The sequence below is a fragment of the Leiobunum rupestre genome, chromosome 7 (assembly GCF_980474605.1).
Source record: "Leiobunum rupestre chromosome 7, qqLeiRupe1.1.hap1, whole genome shotgun sequence".
NCBI classification, from domain to species: domain Eukaryota; kingdom Metazoa; phylum Arthropoda; class Arachnida; order Opiliones; family Sclerosomatidae; genus Leiobunum; species Leiobunum rupestre.
The window spans coordinates 39,363,897-39,390,389 of record NC_143390.1 but is presented as its reverse complement, the minus strand read 5'-3'; the positions used below and the strand labels follow the sequence as shown (position 1 = coordinate 39,390,389).

The following is a 26,493-nucleotide window of genomic DNA, read 5'->3' as shown; positions in this document are numbered from 1 at the left end:
AACCGACTTGGACGAGTTGCTTCCCGAACCAACATGAAGCGATTTCTCACGCTGGTTTTGGAAACTAGCTATCTAAACCAAAGACTATATAACGCTTCGCTTACTAGACAGGCGTGTTCCTAGGAAAAACCTTTTAACACCTCTGTAGCACTGTAAAAGCTGGGGTATTATTTGGACCCGCGGCTAGAGGCGCCACTAGTAACACAGCTCAAGGTAGGGGATATTTTGGGCCAGCGTCGAGATGGAGCCACAATCGGTATGCAAGTTGAGCCATAGAACACGCCTGGCTAGTAAGCGAAGCGTTATATAGTCTTTGATCTAAACGAAGCGATTCTAGGGGTAAGTGTGAACGTGGCGTTTAGTTAGTTCGTGTTTAAGCGTGGCTGGTTTGTTGGATGGTTCCAACTGGTATTTTACCTAGTGCCCTTTTCGCTGAGAAGTAAAAAAATAGTCCACGCGATTGAAGTGGCCTCAATCGGAGGCTTGTAAAACTCGCTTCCCTTCTTTGGATAATGTCACAGGGCGCTGAACACAACGGGGACCATTTCTCAAGATTTCATTTAGGCGAATGGCGCGCGATTACAATCCCCTTTCAACCTCCCCAAACTGCCGCTATTTTTTTTATCTCTACCATTGCTAATTAAACATTCGTATCAAAGATAAATAAAAACAAAACGTAATTACTATAATCAACTGGGGACTTGTTTATTTCCGACACTTTTCAAACGACGCGTTATAAACGCTGGATAATTATTTCGACAGTTTTTCGTTGGCGGCTTAGAATTCACCCGATTTTAAACGCTTTATGTTAGGTTCAACTTTTTAATACGTACAAGGTGTCGTTATTTATTCGGGCGTGGCATTTTTTAAACAATATATATATTTTTTAATTTCTGCGTGTTTTAAAAAATAATGCGCAATTCTAAATTTTGTTAAAAACAATTTAAGATGAAAATCAAAAGTAATAAATACTGGCTTGTTTTTTTTCTTCAAAATTACAATAAAATACGTTTAAAATCGTTTAATTTTTGTACGAATATCGTAATTTCTAAACGTGTTTCTTAGTTTCCACATTATAACACTTTTGGGTTAAGTACGAAAAACAAGATTTTTTTTTCTACAAAATCTCTTGAAATTTAAATATTTTTTAAAGATATTTTTCTTTTGAGAAAAACTAGTCCTTTGCAATTGTGACACCCTGTATAAAGGCTTCTTTGATGTCGGTTTTAATACGCCCAAATTGTTAAAAGTACTTAGCCTTCGAAATGTCACTTTAAACGATGTTGGAACGGACCCTTAACATTATAAATTGGGTAAAAAATTAACCGATTAAGGTGAACCAATGAAATATATAAATTTTAAGTGACGGAGTGGAGGGGGGGGGGAATTCGAATGAAAGAGGGGTCTGTATATTTCTCGATTCTTTCGGGGGGTTTCCTTGATATTTGGCCCACTTTAATTTTGCTCAGCCAATATATGGCACAATTAAGGTATGTCCCAAATACCCCAAAACTTTCTTTTTACGAATGGAATAGGGGTGTTTTCCAATTTCGATCTTTTGTTTTATACCAAACTGGTCCTGGGTGCTTACTTGGTATTTAAAGTAAGCGCTAAAATCGGGTAAAGTCACGGCGTAATTTTTTTCCCCTTTCATAGCGAGGGACGATTATGATCACACTTTCTCAAAATTCTCGCCCCATTTTTTCCCGTACCCTAATGCAAGGGTGTGGTGCCCAAAGGGGACCATTTTAAAACGATATACTACACACAATTAATATATAAACGAAGGATATTTTTAAAAAAAATGTTACGGCTTAAAATGCCGGCCGGCATTGTCGTAAAAAAAAACGGAAAATGATAGATAGTTCACGATACGAACGAGGCAATTTTCAAGTTTTTTTCTTTCTTGTCACGATGTGATTACAATTTTAGGAAACATCTGCTCGTGCTTATTACTGTACGAACCTGTTAGCGCGCGAAAATTATCTGTACAATGAAAAAAAACATACATTTAACTTTATCGAATCCCCCGTAAATTATACAGGTGGTTAATGGACGAAAGTCAATTTGCTAATTGGCAATAAAATATTGAGGGGTGAATTTACAATTATAATAATAGTATTGTTCTTTTTTTTCGTTATCTCTAATAGACGAACAGAGTGGTGGTGTTTCAATGTACCTGGCGAAGTTGTTTCGAAAAGTATAAAACCTGCGAAGATGTGGAGAGACACGTACGAACGGTACATTTGGGGTAAATACCTTTAGCAAACATCTCTCCCGTTCTAAGAACTGAAATCTAACGATATTTGCGGGTATCGTAGTAAGGCGGATACTGGCAGCGACGAAACTGATCTCAACGAGGACCACGAAGAAGAGTTCTACTACACGGAAATCGAAATCGACTTGGAAGTTCCGGAAACGGTGCGGATCGAACAGGCCCCGAGCGTCGAAGAGCAGAATCCCTTTCAGGTCAACGGCTACCAACACCAACCGCACCATCAGTATCCGAGGAGTCTGGAAGGAGGCGACATTTACCCGCTGGAAGAGGAGAACTCGCAGACGGCCTCGTCGCTGGACGACAATGGTGACCAGCAGATGCCTCAGTCGCCGCTCCTCATCGCGGACGACAAAAGGCCATCGCCCATCAACGCCTTCGCCAGTATTTACACCTCATCCGCCCCGACTCTCAGCCACCTCGACATGGTCAGGCCGCCGCACGAGGACCCGGAGTATCAGAGACGGCTCCTGGTCAGTACATACCACGCGCCTCCGATTGCGACGAACGCGATAACTAAACAACGTTTGTTCTTTGACTCTAGGTTTCGGTGTGCGAATCGCCCGCCAGTCCCATCAACATTCCACACCAATTCCAGCGCTCTATCTCGTGGCACGCTCACCCTTACGCCAATAGCGCGCCAGGAGTTGTGGTCAGTCACAACGACTATTATTCTTTGAGTAGTCTTAAAATAGGCTGATTATCGCAACTCCAATGCTGAAGATTTTTTAATCCGACTAGGCTGAAGATGGCGCTACGCAACGCTAATAATTTAATAAACGCGCGCTCGTTGTCACGTGTTATTTATCTAAGGGGACTCGCTGTTCTCTATATTTGGACATGGTAGGCGTGGCCTAAATCGGAAGGCTTACTGAGGTACATCAGCCGCTTTGAAGCACCTCAAGAGCTCTGTCCACTATTAGTCGGGTATTAGGCGACAGTACGGGCGAGAAAGTTAGGTTAGGCTTAGTTCATAAATTTTTTTAAGTTAAGAAATGAAATGTATTCCAGTTAATTTGATAAAAATACCTCAGCCATACGCGGTTTACTGGTTATTTTTATTCAACACAATGGTTAATTACCATTACTTAAACTTTTAAAGAACCAATTTAAAAAAGGTCTAAAACTTACTAAGCCTAATCATTTAACCGACAACAACGGCGCCATTTTGTCAAAATTGAACGTGAACGCTCCAGAGTCCAGCTTCTCTACGAAACTACGCCGGAAATCGACTTCAGCGACGCCAAGTTTGTCCACATTGAACTAAAATTAAACGTGATTTTCTTATTCCTAGTATTATCGCGTGCTTTTTAAAGCCTGAACAGTGAGTCCCATTAGATTCTTGGTCTATGTTGGAACGTGCCCATTGAGAACGGGTCAAGCGCTTTACTAAATAGAAACGGAAAAGGTTCCTAGTGTCGCGTAGCGCCATCTTTAGTATAGTCGGAGTAAATGTCTTTATTTAGAAATTCTAAAGTCTAGAACTGCGGGTATTAGGAGGTCAAAATCAAACTGTACTTAATGGTTTTAAGAATTCATACTGAAAAATGAATATTAAAGCCACATATTATTTGAAAATGATAAAAAATGGTTAGAATCTGACAAACGTAGCTCCGTTTCATTTCTCCGTCTTCCGAACAACACAAAGCAAGGTCACTGGTACCCGCATACGCGTAGGCTGACTATGAAAGGAAACATATTCGAAAACATCGCGACACTTTAAGGGCAAACAATAACAATAAGAAGAATAGGCGGCAAGGCCTTCTGGGAAATTAATTATTCTTTCTTTACCGGCGCAGGTATCCGCTCAGAAGTTCATGAGATTGAGCCCCAAGACAGTGTCTTCGTCCTTGAAAGCTTCCCCGATGCACAGAAAAGGACGCTCTGAAAGCAGAAAGTGCAGAAAAGTCTACGGCATGGAAAACCGAGACATGTGGTGTACCCAGTGCAAATGGAAAAAAGCATGCACACGCTTCTCAGACTAAACGAAAAGAGGACACCAATCGCCAAAAATAACCGCGAAAGACTTCCCCCCCCAAAACACACGCAAATTAAGAATTAAGTTCGAAATGAACAAAAACCAAATACCAAGAACGGTCTTTCTACCTTCAATAAAAAAACAAAGACTCAGAGCCATTTTAAAAAAGGCTTTATAAATTAAGTACAACTAAACTTTGGCAAAAAAAATTCAAGACTCGTGAATCAGTAGGCATATATTGGCAACTACGACAAAAAAAATCCCTGTCGATTTTTAAAAAAAAAATAAGCCTAAAAGTATTTTTATATCATTCCTTTTATAGAGAGCCCCATATCCTTTCGCTTAAAAATATGCAATTTTTAAAACAATCTAATTTTAGAAAAAAAAACGGTGTAGGTTTTTCTTCTTATCTGTAAATTTATAATCAGTTAATTCAAACATCTGCAATAACACGCCGTTATTCTCTAGTCCCTAAGTTTACCATGTACTTGTCATAACAATCTACAATGTTATTGATAATAAAATACGCTTATCATGGCGAAACAAAATTATCTTCAAACACCTTTTCAGAGGGCATTGGACAGATTACTTGGATGAAATTATGCACACAAAACTTTACACCGTGTTTTTTTTTTCTTACGAAAGGTAGCAATATATAATTTGGTGCACTTTTCTTTAGACGTATCTTCCGCCTAACTGATAAGACTTTAAATTTCGAATTGGTAGCTATAGTTACGCCTTATTTAAAACGCGAGCAAAGAGGCAATAAAGTTTAACCAATCATTAAAAACAAAAACCGTAACAGGCTAGTCACGTAAAAGTGTTTAAATTTAAATTAACATATAGCTTCGACTCAACGTTCATTCCATTTTTTGTATAATAATATAAAGTCAACTAGTCTAACAGAAAAGTTAAAGATATAAAAACATGTGCCTTTAAACGCACCCAAATTATCGAACGGTCTCGATATTTAACGCGAGGTCTAATTAAAACCGATAAGAAATACCAGGAGCTTAATTGGACCCGTGTTATATTTGGACTTAAGGGATGAATTAATTAAAAAGTTGCCAAGACTGACTTCTGCGCGATGTGTAAAATAAAATAAAAACCCCCACTTTTATATATATTTTTTAAATATTAATTTTTATCATTCTTAAAATATTTTACGAAACAAAATGTCGTTTTAATAGAACCCGTCGCAAATCCGCGACTAAAATCTCAAAAAAAACAAAAGTCATGTAAAATATAAAACTATATTTAAGTAAAAAAAAAAACAGAGTAGTATGAAAGCAGGCATTTTTCTCACTCGGTTTTTTGTAATTTTTTTAAAAAAAAGAAAATAGTTTAAAAGCATTTTAAGAAAAAATATATATATGACAAAAACATTATATTAAAACATCTTAATTCTGTGATTTGAATGTAAAAAGTTAAAAAAAATAAGGTACAGGTACTTTAAAAATAAAAATTAACCATGTGGTAAGGCACTGTTAAAAAAAACCATATGGTTAGGATCGAGAGTATTAGAATCGGTAACCGCTTCGAGAATTAACACGAGACAATGTTTTGGTTAAAAAGCAATATTATACCGTACTTTTAGCCAAAATAACCGCTGTCAAAGGGAATTTTGAACTACGAATGATTACAAAATTTAACCCCAGATTTGAAAATTTATATTGAAATTCTATGAAAAAGGGGAGATTTAAAAATGATAAAATGCGTCCAGAGTGAAAACAAAAAGAGAGAAAAGGCCTTTCCTCATTTTAACTGTAAATAGACGGGCCTGAAATAGTTTTCCCGAGCTTCTAAGTATACAAAAAAATGGCTAAAGCCAATATAAGAACATTTTACTCTGTAAAAACACTTCCTGTACAGCCATCCCCTCTTAACCCTTCCAAATTCTCAATATATTTTTCAAAGTTCATGACCCAAATTTAAATATTATTTAAAATACAAATTGAAATCCTCCCCCCTCCCCCTCCAAAATATATAAGAAAAAGTTGTTGTGATGTTTTAAAAACTATTGATATATTTAATAAAATGTAAAAAGCCTGCAACGTACCGGTACCAGTATATATCAAAATCAAATTATATTGAAACACGTTGAAATTAGCTTACAAAATTCTCTTTGGTTATAAAAAATTTTAAAATATAAATCTAACAAGTCACGAAATAATTCAAGAAAAAAATATATATATGCTTTTAACTTATTTAACCAAAAACAAATCTCTACACTTATTAGTAAAAAAAAAAGATAAAAATGTGCAAGTTTTGAACAAATAAATGTTATACAGGTTGGATATTTATCGAAAAAAACTTAAAAAAAAAACAAATTGTCTGAATATTTTGTTAGCGAGCGTAGTGTAAAAAGGCATGATTGTTTAGGTAAGGTCATAATGTACAAGGTCAATGGTTCGTCAAATACAGCTTTGATACATACATATTAGCTATCTTAGTTTCACTAAACTATTTGAAAATATGATTGTCAAGGTTTGTATAGTTGGAAACTCAATATTAATACGCCCGCGTCAAAAATACACCGTGAACTTTTTATATATATATCAGCAAAGTTTTACGTCACCTTCGAGTGTAGAAAACAAACAGTGAGAAATTTCATTTACAAGAAGAGTTTTAAATCATTATTTCGTCGCCTTTTCAACGGGATCAATTTAAAAAAAAAACAAAAGCCATTCAAGGAAAATTTCTTACGTGCCATGATCATATTTAAGCGACTACGTACCGTATACAAATTGGTCTTCAATTCGGCCCATTTTGGCAAAATATAACCGAAGACGTATACGTGACGTATTCGCGGTTAAGAAAACGTTTTAGGCTAAAACACAAACACCTTGGGTACCGGTAATATATAACTGGTATCGTAAACTTGAACTAAACTTAACCGATACCATCGTAAGTTAAAACATTCTACCCACTGTTTCAAGTTCTACACTAAGTCATGTAAATTGTTCTTTAAAGTTGTAAAAGATCTCCAAAATCGAGATTCAACGAACGAATCTTGAATCTCACCAGGTGAAATACTTTAGTATTTATATAATATCTCCCTCTGAGCAAAAAAAAAACATTGCCAGTTTTAAAACCTTTTAATTTTCTAAAGCCCTTTGTACTTTTTTTCCCTTAAGTTTTATCAAGAAATCTTTCAATTGTTATTGTTCATTTTTTAAATGTATTTAATTTTTTCTCCCTTTGTTGGCTAACTAAAATAATCGAAAATGTTTATATCGCTGTTAAAAGTAGACGCTGTTAAAAACTATTCGGTTTCTTTTTAAAAAACAAATTCTGTTTCGTGCAATTTTGTCTACTGGGAAATTTTGATTTCATAGCGAAAAATGTTTGTGAGCTATTCATATTTTAAAAGAAATTTTTTATCGTATATTATAAATGTCATACTTTTGTACACAGTTACCCCCAAAAAGTTATATGTATATAATTCTAATCGTGAAAGTATCAAAATATTTTCAATAAAATTCATTCTATACAAATATCATAAGAGTATAATTACAATAAGTGGGACATTGGGAGCTTGTCGCGGAGCGATTTCACCAGTCGCGGCGCTAGTAGAAGGAAAGTGAGGTCGACACTCCGAACCCGGGTTCGGGTTTGGGTTCGGGATCGAAATCCGGGATTTAAGGGATGAAATGGGGGTAAAATCATCGAAAAGTCAATGTATTTAGGGTATTTCTCGCGACGATTTGTTTTCCCGTATATCAACATATTGTGTCCAGGCCAACTTGTTCATTTATCTACGCTTATCTCGAAAGATACTTGAACGTATATCTTATCATGTTTTATCGTACGGAATAAGTTGAAATGATGTAAAAATTGATAACCTAGGCGACGCGTGCGCAGATTACCCCGGGGGACGCGGTTAATTTGAATTGAAGTGTTTTGACGTCATGGAATATTCGTTGTTAAAGTAGAATGGAAATATTTTTAAACTTCATTTTAATATCATTGTAGTATGCTTGACACTTGAACCAATCTCACGAGTATTTCTTAAAACGAATATCTCGATCGCGTTTTATCGTACGAAATAAGTAGAAATTATGTAAGTTGTATGATACTTGATAACCTAGGCAGGAAGATAGCGCGCGCGTGCGTGGATTACCTGGGAGGCGTGGATTACCTGGGAGGCGCGGATTGCCCGGGCGCGCGGTTAATTTGAATTTAAAACATGGATTCCCTCTCCGAAATAATTCATGTACCCAAAATTGGACCGCAAGTTTTTTTTCTTTTAGGGGAATCTCTATGGGAGTTTAACATTACAATAAAGCTAATAGGTCCAGTTTGGGGTACTTTTGGTCCGAAATGGGGTACATAGGGCCGAAAATGGTGACTTTGGTCGTTTTAAGGGTACTTTTGTTCTATTTTGGTCCATTTTTGGGTACATCAGAAAAGCAGTTGGAAAAACGAAGAGCCTTATTTTTTTTTTTCCCACCCATCTCCAAACTCCAAAAATGTATTGCTTTAATTTATTTATCGCTTCCCACTGGTTTAAGGGGTTTTCCCCCGAGAGAGTGTTGTAGTATTTTTCTTCCTACGTGACTACACCGGAAACGTCTCTGTGTTATTCGCTTTAGTAATCAAGCCGACTCTGAACATATGTTTTACTCTTTATTCTACGAGGTTTAAACATACACCATTTCAGTACATTCTTAACTTATTCCATACGCTATTTAAAACACATGCGATAAAGATAACGAGGAAACAAGTTAACTCTGAACATATATGTTATGCTCTATACGTGAAGGATGTTGTAAGCTTAAATTCATAATGGTTAATGTGTAGTATTTTTCTACCTTTTTACATTTTATAGTATTTCTTTATCTATATTTGTGTATCGGAAATGTATTTTAACGTATCGAACGTAGAGTAAATTTTTTTTATATTTTCTTTATATATTTGCGTATCAGAGTTGTGTGTTGTCGTATTAAAAGAAGAAAAAGGAACTTTTCATAGTGTTATTCTACCTATTTACATATCGGAAATGTATTTATATTTTACCGTATTTAAAATATAGGTAATTGTTTTTATTGGCTTGACTTAAATAAAGCGTGAAAGTTATTAGTTTCAAAATGATATTTACAAATCTTATCCACACAAATTTAATTTAATTTTAATTTTAGTGTTTTATAGTATCTTTCTGACTATATTTGTGTATAAGAATTATATTTTACCGTATTTAAATAGTAATAAAAGCGAATTGAAAGTTTGAAGAAAATATGAATTAAGTTCGTAAATAAAATCCTTTTATAGTACTTTGAAGGACTCTTAATACGTTTTCAACTTGAATAAAATTAAAAACAATAATCTAAGATACCCTTTAAAGTTAAATTCCTTTAGAGTTTATCAGTAAAACCACTTTAAGTATTTTTTCAATCCTTATACCTATATTTACATATTGGAATTGTTACAAAAGGTTCTTTTAAACGTAACTTAGTACACTAATTAAGTATTTTTAATTTACCGTAATTAAAATATAGGTAAGTGGTTTTTATCTTATTTTATACCTATAATAATAATAATAATAATCAGCTAGGCTAATACCCAAGGCACCACCTTAGGCCTAAGTCATCATGCGACTTTTGAAGCCCTTAATTCAGGTGGCCGGGTTACAATGCGTTGGAGGGTGGTGGCAAGCCCTGCATGCCACGAGATCGAGCCAACAGCTCCCTACACTAACTATTACCGTTAACCTAGACAAGTTTTTATGGAAGGGGAAACCGAAGAACTCGGGGGAAAACCCCTTAAACCAGTGGGAAGCGATAAATAAATTAAAGCAATACATTTTTGGAGTTTGGAGATGGGTGGGAAAAAAAAAATAAGGCTCTTCGTTTTTCCAACTGCTTTTCTGATGTACCCAAAAATGGACCAAAATAGAACAAAAGTACCCTTAAAACGACCAAAGTCACCATTTTCGGCCCTATGTACCCTATTTCGGACCAAAAGTACCCCAAACTGGACCTATTAGCTTTATTGTAATGTTAAACTCCCATAGAGATTCCCCTAAAAGAAAAAAAAACTTGCGGTCCAATTTTGGGTACATGAATTATTTCGGAGAGGGAATCCATGTTTTAAATTCAAATTAACCGCGCGCCCGGGCAATCCGCGCCTCCCAGGTAATCCACGCCTCCCAGGTAATCCACGCACGCGCGCGCTATCTTTCTGCCTAGGTTATCAAGTATCATACAACTTACATAATTTCTACTTATTTCGTACGATAAAACGCGATCGAGATATTCGTTTTAAGAAATACTCGTGAGATTGGTTCAAGTGTCAAGCATACTACAATGATATTAAAATGAAGTTTAAAAATATTTCCATTCTACTTTAACAACGAATATTCCATGACGTCAAAACACTTCAATTCAAATTAACCGCGTCCCCCGGGGTAATCTGCGCACGCGTCGCCTAGGTTATCAATTTTTACATCATTTCAACTTATTCCGTACGATAAAACATGATAAGATATACGTTCAAGTATCTTTCGAGATAAGCGTAGATAAATGAACAAGTTGGCCTGGACACAATATGTTGATATACGGGAAAACAAATCGTCGCGAGAAATACCCTAAATACATTGACTTTTCGATGATTTTACCCCCATTTCATCCCTTAAATCCCGGATTTCGATCCCGAACCCAAACCCGAACCCGGGTTCGGAGTGTCGACCTCACTTTCCTTCTACTGGCGCTAAGGTTTTTTCACAGGTGGGCTAATTATTTTGTGGCCCCTAAGAATTTTGTGGCCCTTACAACCATGGAGTGTAGCTTCACTCCATTTTACAAATTTAGTAACCCCTTATACATTTTTCAGGAAGCGAGAAGAGGTCGTTTTCTTGTTGCGGCTCTCGTCGGGTTTACTGGGCCCCTATATGACCTTGTATCCGACATGGAGGGGACACGTACATGCCCGGGGTATTTCTATAAATTTCCTTTCTTTTCTTTCTATTGTCCATTCAACTTTCTCTCAATTTCCGCTCCCTTCCTCCCGAATCTATCTGTTTATGGTCTACTATCTTATTGAGTAAACAAATTGATTTTGAAAGGCAATAAAACAAATTTCTAGAGATAAAGAAAATTCATAAATTAAAATATGTGGCCTCTTAATTATAAATTTGTGGCCCCTTTAATATAAATATGTGGCCCCTCTCAGAAATGCAGGGGGGCTAAAGCCCACTTCAGCCCACCCTTAGCGCCGCTACTGGATTTCACACCGTCCTTTCTTTTCCGAAGACTAATTTTCGACGCTTCTGAAATTCCTGCCCTCAAAATTCACTTGTGGAAACCGCGTATCTATCACCTTTGGCGTGATGGGTTTACCCTTTTTAAAATCTTTACAAATTTATCTCTGTACAAAATTTCATGAAAACTGGTTCAAGTGCTACAGAATCTTTTGAATTTTCATAACTTATCTGGAAACAGAGCTAGAAAATGTCAAAATGTGATGTAAGGGATACGCCAGCATGAGGCGGAAAGGGATGAGCAACCTCAAATTGGGACTGAATTTCTCAAATGATTCATTAATGGCGCGTTCCACTGGCTGATTATGGGTGCTCCGAGATCGCTCGATTTTTGATTTTAAGTTCGAAATCGAGAGCGGCTCTGGCCGAGATTCGTGTGTTGCACTGGCGATCGCGATCTAGCAGCGAGCGCTCGAAGTCAGTGATGGGCACTCTCCTCTCACCATGAGATCTGTGAGAGCAATTGATAGGAGGTGAGCTAAGCTTCCAATGGAGAGGAGCGTGAGATGAGTTTCCAAGCTATGAATTTAAGTGAGAGGACAGTGAGTGGAAATAAGATTTTTCAAAGAATGTATTTGGAGTGTGAGCGAGGTAAATTTAATTAGTGAAACGCGATGAGAGGAGATCAGCTAAAAAGTTAGTTTGCGGTGGTGAGAGGAGGTGAGTTTGAGTTTAGATGTAAGAAAACCAAAACAAAGGAAATATAAAAACATGACCTTCTTGGAAATAATTATGTAACTTTGGCCAATAACAAAGCCCAAACGTATGGCACGCCAAACCGGACAAAATTCTTACTTCACACTATTGTATACTTTTCTACTATATCTCATACTTTTGTCTCACAAGCTAGCATACTTTACGCAAACGAGCATACTTTGTACCCTCGAACTACCATACTTGACACTCGCAAACGTTTATACTTGTAACACGCGAACTATCATACTTGACACTCGCAAACGTTTATACTTCATACGCGCCAACTATCATACTTGACACTCGCAAACGTTTATACTTCGTACGCGCGAACTAGCATATTTGCGACGCTCAAACTTGTATACTTCGTACGCGCACGCTTCTGCGCAAGCGAAGCGTTTTCGCCGCCTTTCGCTGGCGCGTTATTTGAATCTAACCACTTTACAGACGGATTTCAAATTTCTGCGGCTTCAATATCAGACGTAAATGAACCGAAATTATAGAAATAGCGCTCAGAATCGGAGGGCGTTTTCCTTATGAAAATGATGAGGAAATCGAGTCAAATAAATGCTAATTTCCATCCCCGTCTTTTGACGTGATAAATTTTTTTTCGGCCCAGGAGCGCGCAAAATTTCAAATTCAATGTCAAAATGTATCTTCATAAGGAAAACGCCTCCAACATGAGGAGTATAGCAGTCTGAAGCCTAGAGTTCATTTACTTTTGTCAATATCTAATGCCAAAGGAGGAGGAAAGCGGTAATATTTCAATTTGAAAGTATTATAACATATATGGTATATAATATTATTATATTATATGATTATATATTATAATATAAAATATTACATATTATATTAAACTAATAATCAATAAAAACATTCCAATGAAACTAGAAAAGTATTTAATATTATCATTCTGATATTACATCTTTACCAATTTTTTATAAAAACTTTAAAATATTTTAAACTGAAAAATATGTTAAACTGAAAAATATGTTAAACTTAAAAATATGTTAAACTTAAAAATATGTTAAACTTAAAAATATGTTAAACTTAAAAATATGTTAAACTGAAAAATATGTTAAACTTAAAAATATGTTAAACTTAAAAATATGTTAAACTGAAAAATATGTTAAACTTAAAAATATGTTAAACTTAAAAATATGTTAAACTTAAAAATATGTTAAACTTAAAAATATGTTAAACTTAAAAATATGTTAAACTTAAAAATATGTTAAACTGAAAAATATGTTAAACTTAAAAATATGTTAAACTTAAAAATATGTTAAACTTAAAAATATGTTAAACTTAAAAATATGTTAAACTTAAAAATATGTTAAACTTAAAAATATGTTAAACTTAAAAATATGTTAAACTTAAAAATATGTTAAACTTAAAAATATGTTAAACTTAAAAATATGTTAAACTTAAAAATATGTTAAACTTAAAAATATGTTAAACTTAAAAATATGTTAAACTTAAAAATATGTTAAACTTAAAAATATGTTAAACTTAAAAATATGTTAAACTTAAAAATATGTTAAACTTAAAAATATGTTAAACTTAAAAATATGTTAAACTTAAAAATATGTTAAACTTAAAAATATGTTAAACTTAAAAATATGTTAAACTTAAAAATATGTTAAACTTAAAAATATGTTAAACCTTCAAAATATTTTAACCTTAATAAAAAAATAAACACGAAAAAAATTAACAGGAGCTTGTTTCAGAAAATCAAGTTAATCGATTTACAACATTTTAATAGAGATTTATCCCGAAATTTCCGTCATCTGATAGTGGGTTTATATCTCTATAGATATCCAATAGTGTAGCTTGTGGTGGCTGATAATAACTTTCGGGTACTACTATATTATTGTTCGTTTCTATGGCATCAGGCAAATGATCATCAACGCCATACATTTCAGGGTTTAAAACGTATTCCTGGCCTTCTTCTTGTCTTCTGATATCCGTTAATCTATTAATGGACCAAAGTCTTTCTATTCGGGTATTGTGAACGGTCAGTCCAGTGATAAAACTTCCCCTGTTTAGGCCTTGAGTGGTGATCATATACCTGCGACCATAGTGTTTTCCACCCCCATATCGCCTCGAATTCTTGATGGTATTCCATACTGCGCCAGATCATTTTGAAAATGTTCGAAGACGGTATTAGCAAGGTTGTTCGTCTCGCAATGAAGATGTATTATTAAGCGACTATATCCGTCGATTACCCCTGTAGCGCAAAGAGTCGATTTAAGGTCGCGCTTTGCCAATTAATCGCTCAAAACTGTGAAACTTTGGCGAATTAATAAAACAAATTGAAATATTTTTAAAATAACTTCCTTTCTGTATTATATTTTTTCGAAAAAGATTATATATTCAATCTGAGAATGTTTCCTTATTAAAAATCTCTCAGCTCAAGTAGGTTACATTCGTATAGCTAAATATGTTAGGCTAAGATATTATTAATGAAGATTTATTCGTTACTTTTACTTTTGCTTTTACTAAGCCCCAAGAAACTCTAGAACTCTGTACTCTAGATTCAAGAGCTTTCCGATTGACGGAAATAAACTCATTGTTTCACTCCCGTTCATGGGACTTGACCAACTACATACTATATATAGCTATATTTACGGTTTTATTTGGTCATTTTCAGTCACTTAAAATATCAAAAAGTAAGTCGTTTCGACGTAATGATACAGTACATTCTAAGTCGGGATGACGTCGTTTCGGAGTCGGTTCTTAGTTCTATTATAAGGCGGTAAAGAGTCGACGCTTTGTAGGCGGCCGACGGTCAGCCGACCCTTTTACCCCTAGGACATTTGGACCCTAAATCCAAAGGTCGGCCGACCGTTGGCCGACTTTAGTGTTTAGTACCTTTTGCCCACGTCGGGGCGATGCCTTATCTTGGCTTTCCGTCGTAAGCGGAGAGTTATTCTGCTGGGTCAAGCCTCTTCTTGGAGTGCTGTTGACAAGGGGATCCCCCAGGGTTCTGTCCTTGATCCCTTGATTTTTAACATTTTTATTAATTCTTTGCCCGCTGTTGTGTCGGTCGCTTTGGTATTGCTTTTCGCTGATGACACTAAGCTTTCCCATAAAATCAAGTATTCTTCGGATTGTCACGCGCTCCAGAAAGACTTAGAAGCGGTGGCTGGCTGGGCCGATTCTCATGGTCTCTCCTTTAATGTTAAGAAGCGTGCTGTCCTCCACCTAGGCCGTAAGAGCCTCAACATTAAGGATGTCCCACTCTCTTCTTCCCTCTCTGAGAGGGATTTAGGTATTATTGTCCTCAAATTCTCTTCGCACACTAATAAGGTTACCAAACAGTGTGATAAATAAGGCACTATCACAGGCCAATCGCCAGTTTAAAAATTAGCTGGGCCAGTTTAAAAATTAAATGCTTGGGGTGTTAGTGGCCCTAGTGACCACTTAATTAATTCAAAGTTTTTTCCCTTCAAAATTTTAGTTCATTAAGTAAATACTATCCCTAAAATTGTTTGGTCTTGGGTTCTATGCTGTATGCTTGGCCTTGTGTCAATTGTGTGTATGGGTGGGTGACTGGGTGTCGTGAACCTGTCTACTTTACACCAGAGCCTGAACGGATTGCGGATACTCCGTGAAAAATCCGATCCGTCCAATCAGTCCAATCCGTACGGTTACGGTTAAGTAATCCGTAGCAATGGACAAATTGGTCGGTTGTAGATTTTTACATCTTAAAATTTTACGGATTGGATTTTGCTTGGATTAATCTGATCCTAAACGGATTTAGATTTTCCAAACACAATCCGTCCGTGATCCGTACACTTCGGATCCAATCCATCCGCGGCCCTTTCTCTCCGTTGGAATACGGACTAATATATCCGAATAAATTAATGGATTGCTTGGTTAGTTTCGGATTTTGACTTCTTAAGCTTGTTTTCCACTGGCGCGCGCAACGACGCGTTTCTCAGCTTTGAAACGTTCAAACGTTTTTACGCGCGTAAATAAAATAACATTATGACGCGCGCTAGTGGAAAACAAGCTTAACTCGTTATACGAATGGGATTTTTCGGTATGAATCTGAACTTGAATGGATTTGATTAATTAGCGGAGCGTAGACTGAATTTGTTCCTTGTCGAATAGTCAATGATTCACGATTCTCTGCATCAGTCCTGAACGTGAGATATCGCTATTATTTAGAGCCACCGAGGGTTGTTTTGGTATGGCGATAATGGCAGTGCTTCCCGGGTTCAAATTATAACTGAGGAATTCGGAGAGTCTTTGGAGCGGTGTTGATATAAATTTATTCTTTTTACGTTTGAGATGCGTCCCTGTTTGCTCTTCAGATGGTATTCGACTCAACTTAGCTTAGAAATGTCGATGTGATCCTATTTTTCAAGAGAAAACATCGCAACCTTTGAGATTGTGGTAACTGTAGTTTATGAAATAAATGTCGTGGATATCGCTGTTTACGATAGAAAACTAACGAGGAGACGACCCGAGGTGGTTCTCACCGATTTGGTTCAAAGTTGGGGGATTGTTAGACCTAGATGTAACATGAAACCCGTTAAAGGGAAAAGTTACGCTGGGCTTCCGTTTTGCCATGGCAACCAAAAATGTTTTTGACAACATAAAATAAGAAAAAGTCTGTGTAAAATAACATGCGAAAATGACAAATTCTAAGGGTCCCCCCTGTGCAAAACTTCAATAAATCAAAAAAATAATTTAAAAAAAATAAAAAAAAATAGTAAATTTAACATTTTTGGATTACTTTGGACAAATAGGGGGGAATAAAAACCATTTTGGGTGAACTCGAGCGAATTTGAATAAATTCGTCGAAATTTTAGGTATAATACAAAATATTTGTAAAACTTATGCCGTGATAACTGCCATATATTTTCGCCGATAAATCTTAAAATTTCTACATTACATTATCTGAACGATGTAAACAGATTTTTAGATTTCGTTAGAAAAACGACGCCATTTTATAAAATGGCGGATACAAATATAAATCATGGTGCAATAAGTTAGGTAATTTGTATCCGATTAACCTAAGATTTTCTACGTTACATTACCAGCCCGAATGAATTCGTATTATAGATTTTTATAGAAATCCGACACCATTTTGGATAATGGCGGATATCAATAAAACTCATCGTGCGATAAGTTCCGTAAATATTCGTCGATTAATCAGAAATTTTCTACGTTTCATTATCCGCCCAAGTTAATTAGACCTATGGGTTTTCCAATAATAATCCGACGCCATTTTAAAAAATGGTGGATATAAATATAACTTATGATGCGATAACTGCCGAAATTATTTGTCGATTTACGTGAAATTTTCTACATAACATTATCTGATCGAATAAATAAGCCCCTTACACTGTGATAGAAATATGACGCCATTTTACAACATGGCAGATATCAATATCTCATAATGCGATAACTGCCGAAATTATTTTTACATTAATTTGAAATCTGCCGTATGCAAAATAGCACATAACAATATATCTCTTGATTGTTATTAGAAAAATTATCGATTATCAATAATTTCCCGAGTTATCAATAATTTCCCGAGTTATCAATAATTTCCCGAGTTACCAATAATTTCCCGAGTTACCAATAATTTCTCAAGTTACCAATAATTTCCCAATTTCCCAATAATTTCCCAAGTTACCAATAATTTCCAGAATTACCAATAGTTTCAAGAATTACCAATAGTTTCCAGAATTACCATTAGTTTCAAGAATTACCAATAATTTCCCAAATTACCAATTATTTCCCAAATTACCAATAATTTTCCAAATTACCAATAATTTTCCAAATTACCAATAATTTTCCAAATTACCAATAATTTTCCAAATTACCTAAAATTTCCTGAATTACAACCATTTTCTGAATTAACAATAATTTCCCGAATTACCAATAATTCTAGAATGCCAATTGAACTAATTTAATAATATTTCAATTTACCCAAATTATGCCTAAATGATAAATTTAACCATAATTATTTTCTTTTAATCCAATGATATAAGAACTTACCCAATATTATTCGATTTTGCCGAAATGTATTAAAATTTACCCATTTTATATAAAGTTTCCTATAATTTTTTTAACAATAACAATATAGAATTTATCGCACCAAGGGATACATTGATGTGCGTTATTTTAAAAAACGGAGTATTTCTCTCAAAAGAAATAGGACTAATTTACTCGGTCAGAAATATAAATTTTCAGAATAGTTGACGAATAATACGGAACTTCTCAGACATGCGCCATTTTGCAAAATGGCTTCGGAATTCTTTCAAAATAGAAAGGACTTATTTATTCGATCATTTAATGAAACAGAAAAATTTCGATTTATCGTCGAATAATTACGGAACTTATATGACATCCGCCATTTTCCAAAATGGCCTCGAATTTTATTAAAATTAATAGGATTTATTATCTTTAATAGGTAATGTAAAGTAGAAAATTTCAAGTAATTGGTCAAATAATTTCGGCAATTATCGCATTATGACATATTGATATCTGCCATTTTGTAAAATGGCGTCATATTTCTATCACAGTGTAAGGGGCTCATTTATTCGATCAGATAATGTTATGTAGAAAATTTCACGTAAATCGACAAATAATTTCGGCAGTTATCGCATCATAAGTTATATATATATCCACCATTTTTTAAAATGGCGTCGGATTATTATTGGAAAACCCATAGGTCTAATTAACTCGGGCGGATAATGAAACGTAGAAAATTTCTGATTAATCGACGAATATTTACGGAACTTATCGCACGATGAGTTTTATTGATATCCGCCATTATCCAAAATGGTGTCGGATTTCTATAAAAATCTATAATACGAATTCATTCGGGCTGGTAATGTAACGTAGAAAATCTTAGGTTAATCGGATACAAATTACCTAACTTATTGCACCATGATTTATATTTGTATCCGCCATTTTATAAAATGGCGTCGTTTTTCTATTGAAATCTAAAAATCTGTTAACATCGTTCAAATAATGTAATGTAGAAATTTTAAGATTTATCGGCGAAAATATATGGCAGTTATCACGGCATAAGTTTTACAAATATTTTGTATTATACCTAAAATTTCGACGTATTTATTCAAATTCGCTCGAGTTCACCCAAAATGGTCTTTATTCCCCCCTATTTGTCCAAAGTAATCCAAAAATGTTAAATTTACTATTTTTTTATTTTTTCTTTAAATAATGTTTTTTATTTATTTATTGAAGTTTTGCACAGGGGGGACCCTTAGAATTTGTCATTTTCGCATGTTATTTTACACAGACTTTTTCTCATTTTATGTTGTCAAAAACATTTTTGGTTGCCATGGCAAAACGGAAGCCCAGCGTAACTTTTCCCTTTAACGGGTTTCATGTTACATCTAGGACTAACAATCCCCCAACTTTGAACCAAATCGGTGAGAACCACCTCGGGTCGTCTCCTCGTTAGTGGTTATTTTGGATAACAAAAGCAAAGATCGTTGTCATCGAGGTTTATAAAAGAAAATATTGTGGTCATCGTGGTTTAAAACATCAAATTTCGTGGTCGCTATCATTTAGGAGAACATACACAGTGGTCATCGTGGTTAACGTGATAGTATGTAGTGATCATCGTGGTTTACCATAGAACCCTCAAGATCATCGTGGTTTACGATAGAACCCTCAATTGGGCCGATTTTGGTACCCCATTTTCGTAACCTGAGGAAACGTTTTGTGCAATTCAGCATAAAAATGATAAGGTTTGGATGTCTCGAGGGGGGGGGGGGGAGTAGAAGGAAAGTGAGGTCGACACTCCGAACCCGGGTTCGGGTTTGGGTTCGGGATCGAAATCCGGGATTTAAGGGATGAAATGGGGGTAAAATCATCGAAAAGTCAATGTATTTAGGGTATTTCTCGCGACGATTTGTTTTCCCGTATATCAACATATTGTGTCCAGGCCAACTTGTTCATTTATCTACGCTTATCTCGAAAGATACTTGAACGTATATCTTATCATGTTTTATCGTACGGAATAAGTTGAAATGATGTAAAAATTGATAACCTAGGCGACGCGTGCGCAGATTACCCCGGGGGACGCGGTTAATTTGAATTGAAGTGTTTTGACGTCATGGAATATTCGTTGTTAAAGTAGAATGGAAATATTTTTAAACTTCATTTTAATATCATTGTAGTATGCTTGACACTTGAACCAATCTCACGAGTATTTCTTAAAACGAATATCTCGATCGCGTTTTATCGTACGAAATAAGTAGAAATTATGTAAGTTGTATGATTGATAACCTAGGCAGGAAGATAGCGCGCGCGTGCGCGGATTACCTGGGAGGCGTGGATTACCTGGGAGGCGCGGATTGCCCGGGCGCGCGGTTAATTTGAATTTAAAACATGGATTCCCTCTCCGAAATAATTCATGTACCCAAAATTGGACCGCAAGTTTTTTTTCTTTTAGGGGAATCTCTATGGGAGTTTAACATTACAATAAAGCTAATAGGTCCAGTTTGGGGTACTTTTGGTCCGAAATAGGGTACATAGGGCCGAAAATGGTGACTTTGGTCGTTTTAAGGGTACTTTTGTTCTATTTTGGTCCATTTTTGGGTACATCAGAAAAGCAGTTGGAAAAACGAAGAGCCTTATTTTTTTTTTCCCACCCATCTCCAAACTCCAAAAATGTATTGCTTTAATTTATTTATCGCTTCCCACTGGTTTAAGGGGTTTTCCCCCGAGTTCTTCGGTTTCCCCTTCCATAAAAACTTGTCTAGGTTAACGGTAATAGTTAGTGTAGGGAGTTGTTGGCTCGATCTCGTGGCATGCAGGGCTTGCCACCACCCTCCTACGCATTGTAACCCGGCCACCTGAATTAAGGGCTTCAAAAGTCGCATGATGACTTAGGCCTAAGGTGGTGCCTTGGGTATTAGCCTAGCTGATTATTATTATTATTATAGGTATAAAATAAGATAAAAACCACTTACCTATATTTTAATTACGGTAAATTAAAAATACTTAATTAGTGTACTAAGTTACGTTTAAAAGAACCTTTTGTAACAATTCCAATATGTAAATATAGGTATAAGGATTGAAAAAATACTTAAAGTGGTTTTACTGATAAACTCTAAAGGAATTTAACTTTAAAGGGTATCTTAGATTATTGTTTTTAATTTTATTCAAGTTGAAAACGTATTAAGAGTCCTTCAAAGTACTATAAAAGGATTTTATTTACGAACTTAATTCATATTTTCTTCAAACTTTCAATTCGCTTTTATTACTATTTAAATACGGTAAAATATAATTCTTATACACAAATATAGTCAGAAAGATACTATAAAACACTAAAATTAAAATTAAATTAAATTTGTGTGGATAAGATTTGTAAATATCATTTTGAAACTAATAACTTTCACGCTTTATTTAAGTCAAGCCAATAAAAACAATTACCTATATTTTAAATACGGTAAAATATAAATACATTTCCGATATGTAAATAGGTAGAATAACACTATGAAAAGTTCCTTTTTCTTCTTTTAATACGACAACACACAACTCTGATACGCAAATATATAAAGAAAATATAAAAAAAATTTACTCTACGTTCGATACGTTAAAATACATTTCCGATACACAAATATAGATAAAGAAATACTATAAAATGTAAAAAGGTAGAAAAATACTACACATTAACCATTATGAATTTAAGCTTACAACATCCTTCACGTATAGAGCATAACATATATGTTCAGAGTTAACTTGTTTCCTCGTTATCTTTATCGCATGTGTTTTAAATAGCGTATGGAATAAGTTAAGAATGTACTGAAATGGTGTATGTTTAAACCTCGTAGAATAAAGAGTAAAACATATGTTCAGAGTCGGCTTGATTACTAAAGCGAATAACACAGAGACGTTTCCGGTGTAGTCACGTAGGAAGAAAAATACTACAACACTCTCTATACTCTACATTCAACACGTTAAAATATACTTCCGAAATGCCAATATAGGTAGTAAAATACTACAAAATCTCTATACTTTACCTTCAATACGTTAAATTACATTCCAATATGTAAATATAGGAGGAAAAATACTACAAAAGCCTCTTTTCTTGGCGTTCAATATGTTAAAATAGATTTCTGAAATGCAAATGTAGGTAGTAAATACTACAAAATCTCTATACTCTACCTTCAATACGTTAAATTACATTCCAATATGTAAATATAGGTAGTAAATACTACAAAAGCCTCTTTTCTTGGCGTTCAATATGTTAAAATAGATTTCTGAAATGCAAATATAGGTAGTAAATACTACAAAAGCCTCTTTTCTTGGCGTTCAATATGTTAAAATAGATTTCTGAAATGCAAATATAGGTAGTAATTACTACAATTTAAAAAACGTTGGTAAAAAGAATATCATTTTAACTTATTTAATTGTGTTTTTTACCCAACGAAGCATTTATTTGAATAAAAGTGGTATTTATTTAAATAACCAATAGTTAAATAAAAATTGTTAAATGTTTAAATAATCGAAAGTGAACAAGCCTATTTTTTAAATAAAACAAACAGACTTTAGAGTTGATAAGATTTGTAAATATCATTTGAAACTAATAATTTTCACGCTTTATTTAAGTCAAGCAATTACATTTTTAAAAATGAAAGAAGTTAAACAATATAAAAATTTGTAAATATTGTAAATATTTTTAGGTAATAAAGAAATTAAGAAATGTTTTAATTAAAATATCTTTCATTTTCTACTACATTTTTAAAAATGAAAGAAGTTTAACAATATAATTATTCTAATATAATTTCAAAATCAGGTATTATTTAAAGTAATATATATATATATATATATATATTGGAATTGTTACAAAAGGTTCTTTTAAACGTAACTTAGTACATTAATTTATTTTGGAAGTTCAAAACGTATTAAGAGCCCTTCAGAGTACTATAAAAGGATTTCATTTACAAACTAAATTAATATTTTCTTCAAACTTTCAATTCGTTATAATTCGAATTTAAATGAAAACATCATGGATTATAGGTGCGTAATCTACTATTAGACCGAACGGATTAAAAAATACTTAAAGTAAGTGGTTTTACTGATAAACTAAAGGAATTTAACTTTAAAGGGTATCTTAGATTATTGTTTTTAATATTATTCAAATTCAAAACGTATAAAGAGTCCTTCAAAGTAATTTAAAAGAATTTTATTTACGAACTAAATCCATATTTTAGAAGTTAGTTTGTATGAAATACTTACTAATACCTGAAAAATGGACTTTAGAGGTGATAAGATTTGTAAATATCATTTGAAACTAATAATTTTCACGCTTTATTTAAGTCAAGCAATTACATTTTTAAAAATGAAAGAAGTTAAACAATATAAAAATTTGTAAATATTGTAAATATTTTTAGGTAATAAAGAAATTAAGAAATGTTTTAATTAAAATATCTTTCATTTTCTACTACATTTTTAAAAATGAAAGAAGTTTAACAATATAATTATTCTAATATAATTTCAAAATCAGGTATTATTTAAAGTACAAATGCATAATTTAGTGAAGCAATTCTTATTTAAATACTTTTATTTAATTAATTTGTGTATCTGAAATGTATTAATTGAAAAATAAGTGGGTTTTACTATTTATCACGGTTTTTTATATATATACATATATATTGGAATTGTTACAAAAGGTTCTTTTAAACGTAACTTAGTACATTAATTTATTTTGGAAGTTCAAAACGTATTAAGAGCCCGTCAGAGTACTATAAAAGGATTTCATTTACAAACTAAATTAATATTTTCTTCAAACTTTCAATTCGTTATAATTTGAATTTAAATGAAAACATCATGGATTATAGGTGCGTAATCTACTATTAGACCGAACTAATTAAAAAAAAAATACTTAAAGTAAGTGGTTTTACTGATAAACTCTAAAGGAATTTTGGAATTTTCTAGAATAGCAAAGTAAAACTAAAACGTAAACCAAGTTTAAAACGAAACTAATAACTGGGAGAAAGGTTGAAGTAAGTAATTTTTTTGATTTTTCGTTTTTTAATTTTTGAGTTCCCTATATTATTATAAACTAAATTAAATATAATTTATGAAAATTTGTGATAAAAGATCTGCTCCTTCGTGTTTTACATATATTTAAAAACTCGAGATTATAATGAATTGTTTTCAAAGCATGAAAAATATAGCAGATCCTTTGATTTTAATTGTAGTTAGTAGTTACTTAAAAAAAAAGTCGCTAGCTGACTTGGAGCTGGTGTAGTTAAATTTTAAAAATGTGTATTTTAAATTTGTTTGTAAAAGTTTTTTTTGAAAAAGTTTAGTATTATAGTTTAAATTTATTAAATAAAATAAAATATAAATTATACATTTGGTTTAGTATTTTACTATTGCAAGTAAAATTAATAGTAATTTCAATTACTTTTTTAGTTTTTTTTTTGACAAATATGCAAACTATTTAGTTATTTCAAAAACAAATACGTCGAATTATTTGGTATTCGAAATACTATTGGTTAGTTTTTATATCTTTAATTTTATTTTTCAGAACAATTTCTCTTTGTCTAGCTTCTTCTAACTTTAATTTAGATGGCCTTAAAGCCAAGTATTTAACAAATTTTGTAACCAAGTAGATGGAGCTTTAAACAATTTTTCTGTCATGTAGTCAAGGAAATGTTCAAATATACGTGTATTTGGTCATTTTGATGGTCAAATAGCCCAGTATGGAACTGCGAGATGATAGTCAGACATTGAGACGCGGGTGGCGCCCGTGCCCCAGCGTCCGCGCCAGCCCCGTCGGTCAAAAAAAAAAACTAAAAAAGTAATTGAAATTACTATTAATTTTACTTGCAATAGTAAAATACTAAACCAAATGTATAATTTATATTTTATTTTATTTAATAAATTTAAACTATAATACTAAACTTTTTCAAAAAAAACTTTTACAAACAAATTTAAAATACACATTTTTAAAATTTAACTACACCAGCTCCAAGTCAGCTAGCGACTTTTTTTTAAGTAACTACTAACTACAATTAAAATCAAAGGATCTGCTATATTTTTCATGCTTTGAAAACAATTCATTAAAATCTCGAGTTTTTAAATATATGTAAAACACGAAGGAGCAGATCTTTTATCACAAATTTTCATAAATTATATTTAATTTAGTTTATAATAATATAGGGAACTCAAAAATTAAAAAACGAAAAATCAAAAAAATTACTTACTTCAACCTTTCTCCCAGTTATTAGTTTCGTTTTAAACTTGGTTTACGTTTTAGTTTTACTTTGCTATTCTAGAAAATTCCAAAATTCCTTTAGAGTTTATCAGTAAAACCACTTACTTTAAGTATTTTTTTTTTAATTAGTTCGGTCTAATAGTAGATTACGCACCTATAATCCATGATGTTTTCATTTAAATTCAAATTATAACGAATTGAAAGTTTGAAGAAAATATTAATTTAGTTTGTAAATGAAATCCTTTTATAGTACTCTGACGGGCTCTTAATACGTTTTGAACTTCCAAAATAAATTAATGTACTAAGTTACGTTTAAAAGAACCTTTTGTAACAATTCCAATATATATATATATATATATATATATTACTTTAAATAATACCTGATTTTGAAATTATATTAGAATAATTATATTGTTAAACTTCTTTCATTTTTAAAAATGTAGTAGAAAATGAAAGATATTTTAATTAAAACATTTCTTAATTTCTTTATTACCTAAAAATATTTACAATATTTACAAATTTTTATATTGTTTAACTTCTTTCATTTTTAAAAATGTAATTGCTTGACTTAAATAAAGCGTGAAAATTATTAGTTTCAAATGATATTTACAAATCTTATCAACTCTAAAGTCTGTTTGTTTTATTTAAAAAATAGGCTTGTTCACTTTCGATTATTTAAACATTTAACAATTTTTATTTAACTATTGGTTATTTAAATAAATACCACTTTTATTCAAATAAATGCTTCGTTGGGTAAAAAACACAATTAAATAAGTTAAAATGATATTCTTTTTACCAACGTTTTTTAAATTGTAGTAATTACTACCTATATTTGCATTTCAGAAATCTATTTTAACATATTGAACGCCAAGAAAAGAGGCTTTTGTAGTATTTACTACCTATATTTGCATTTCAGAAATCTATTTTAACATATTGAACGCCAAGAAAAGAGGCTTTTGTAGTATTTACTACCTATATTTACATATTGGAATGTAATTTAACGTATTGAAGGTAGAGTATAGAGATTTTGTAGTATTTACTACCTACATTTGCATTTCAGAAATCTA

At 33.1% G+C, this 26,493-nt stretch overlaps 1 protein-coding gene across 2 annotated transcripts in view; it reads left to right on the top strand.

The window, feature by feature from the left end:
• The window catches only part of LOC149936260 (zinc finger protein 704-like), a 69,574-nt gene extending 61,901 nt beyond the window's left edge, over nucleotides 1-7,673 (top strand). For both annotated transcript variants that reach the window (XM_090180719.1, XM_090180718.1), the window contains exons 4-7: nucleotides 2,151-2,251; nucleotides 2,322-2,748; nucleotides 2,820-2,927; nucleotides 4,075-7,673. In XM_090180719.1, coding sequence (XP_090036845.1) covers nucleotides 2,151-2,251; nucleotides 2,322-2,748; nucleotides 2,820-2,927; nucleotides 4,075-4,260 — 822 coding nt within the window. In that variant the 3' untranslated portion in view covers nucleotides 4,261-7,673. The remainder of the gene's footprint in view (nucleotides 1-2,150; nucleotides 2,252-2,321; nucleotides 2,749-2,819; nucleotides 2,928-4,074) is intronic.
• The last annotated feature ends 18,820 nt before the right edge of the window (nucleotides 7,674-26,493 follow it).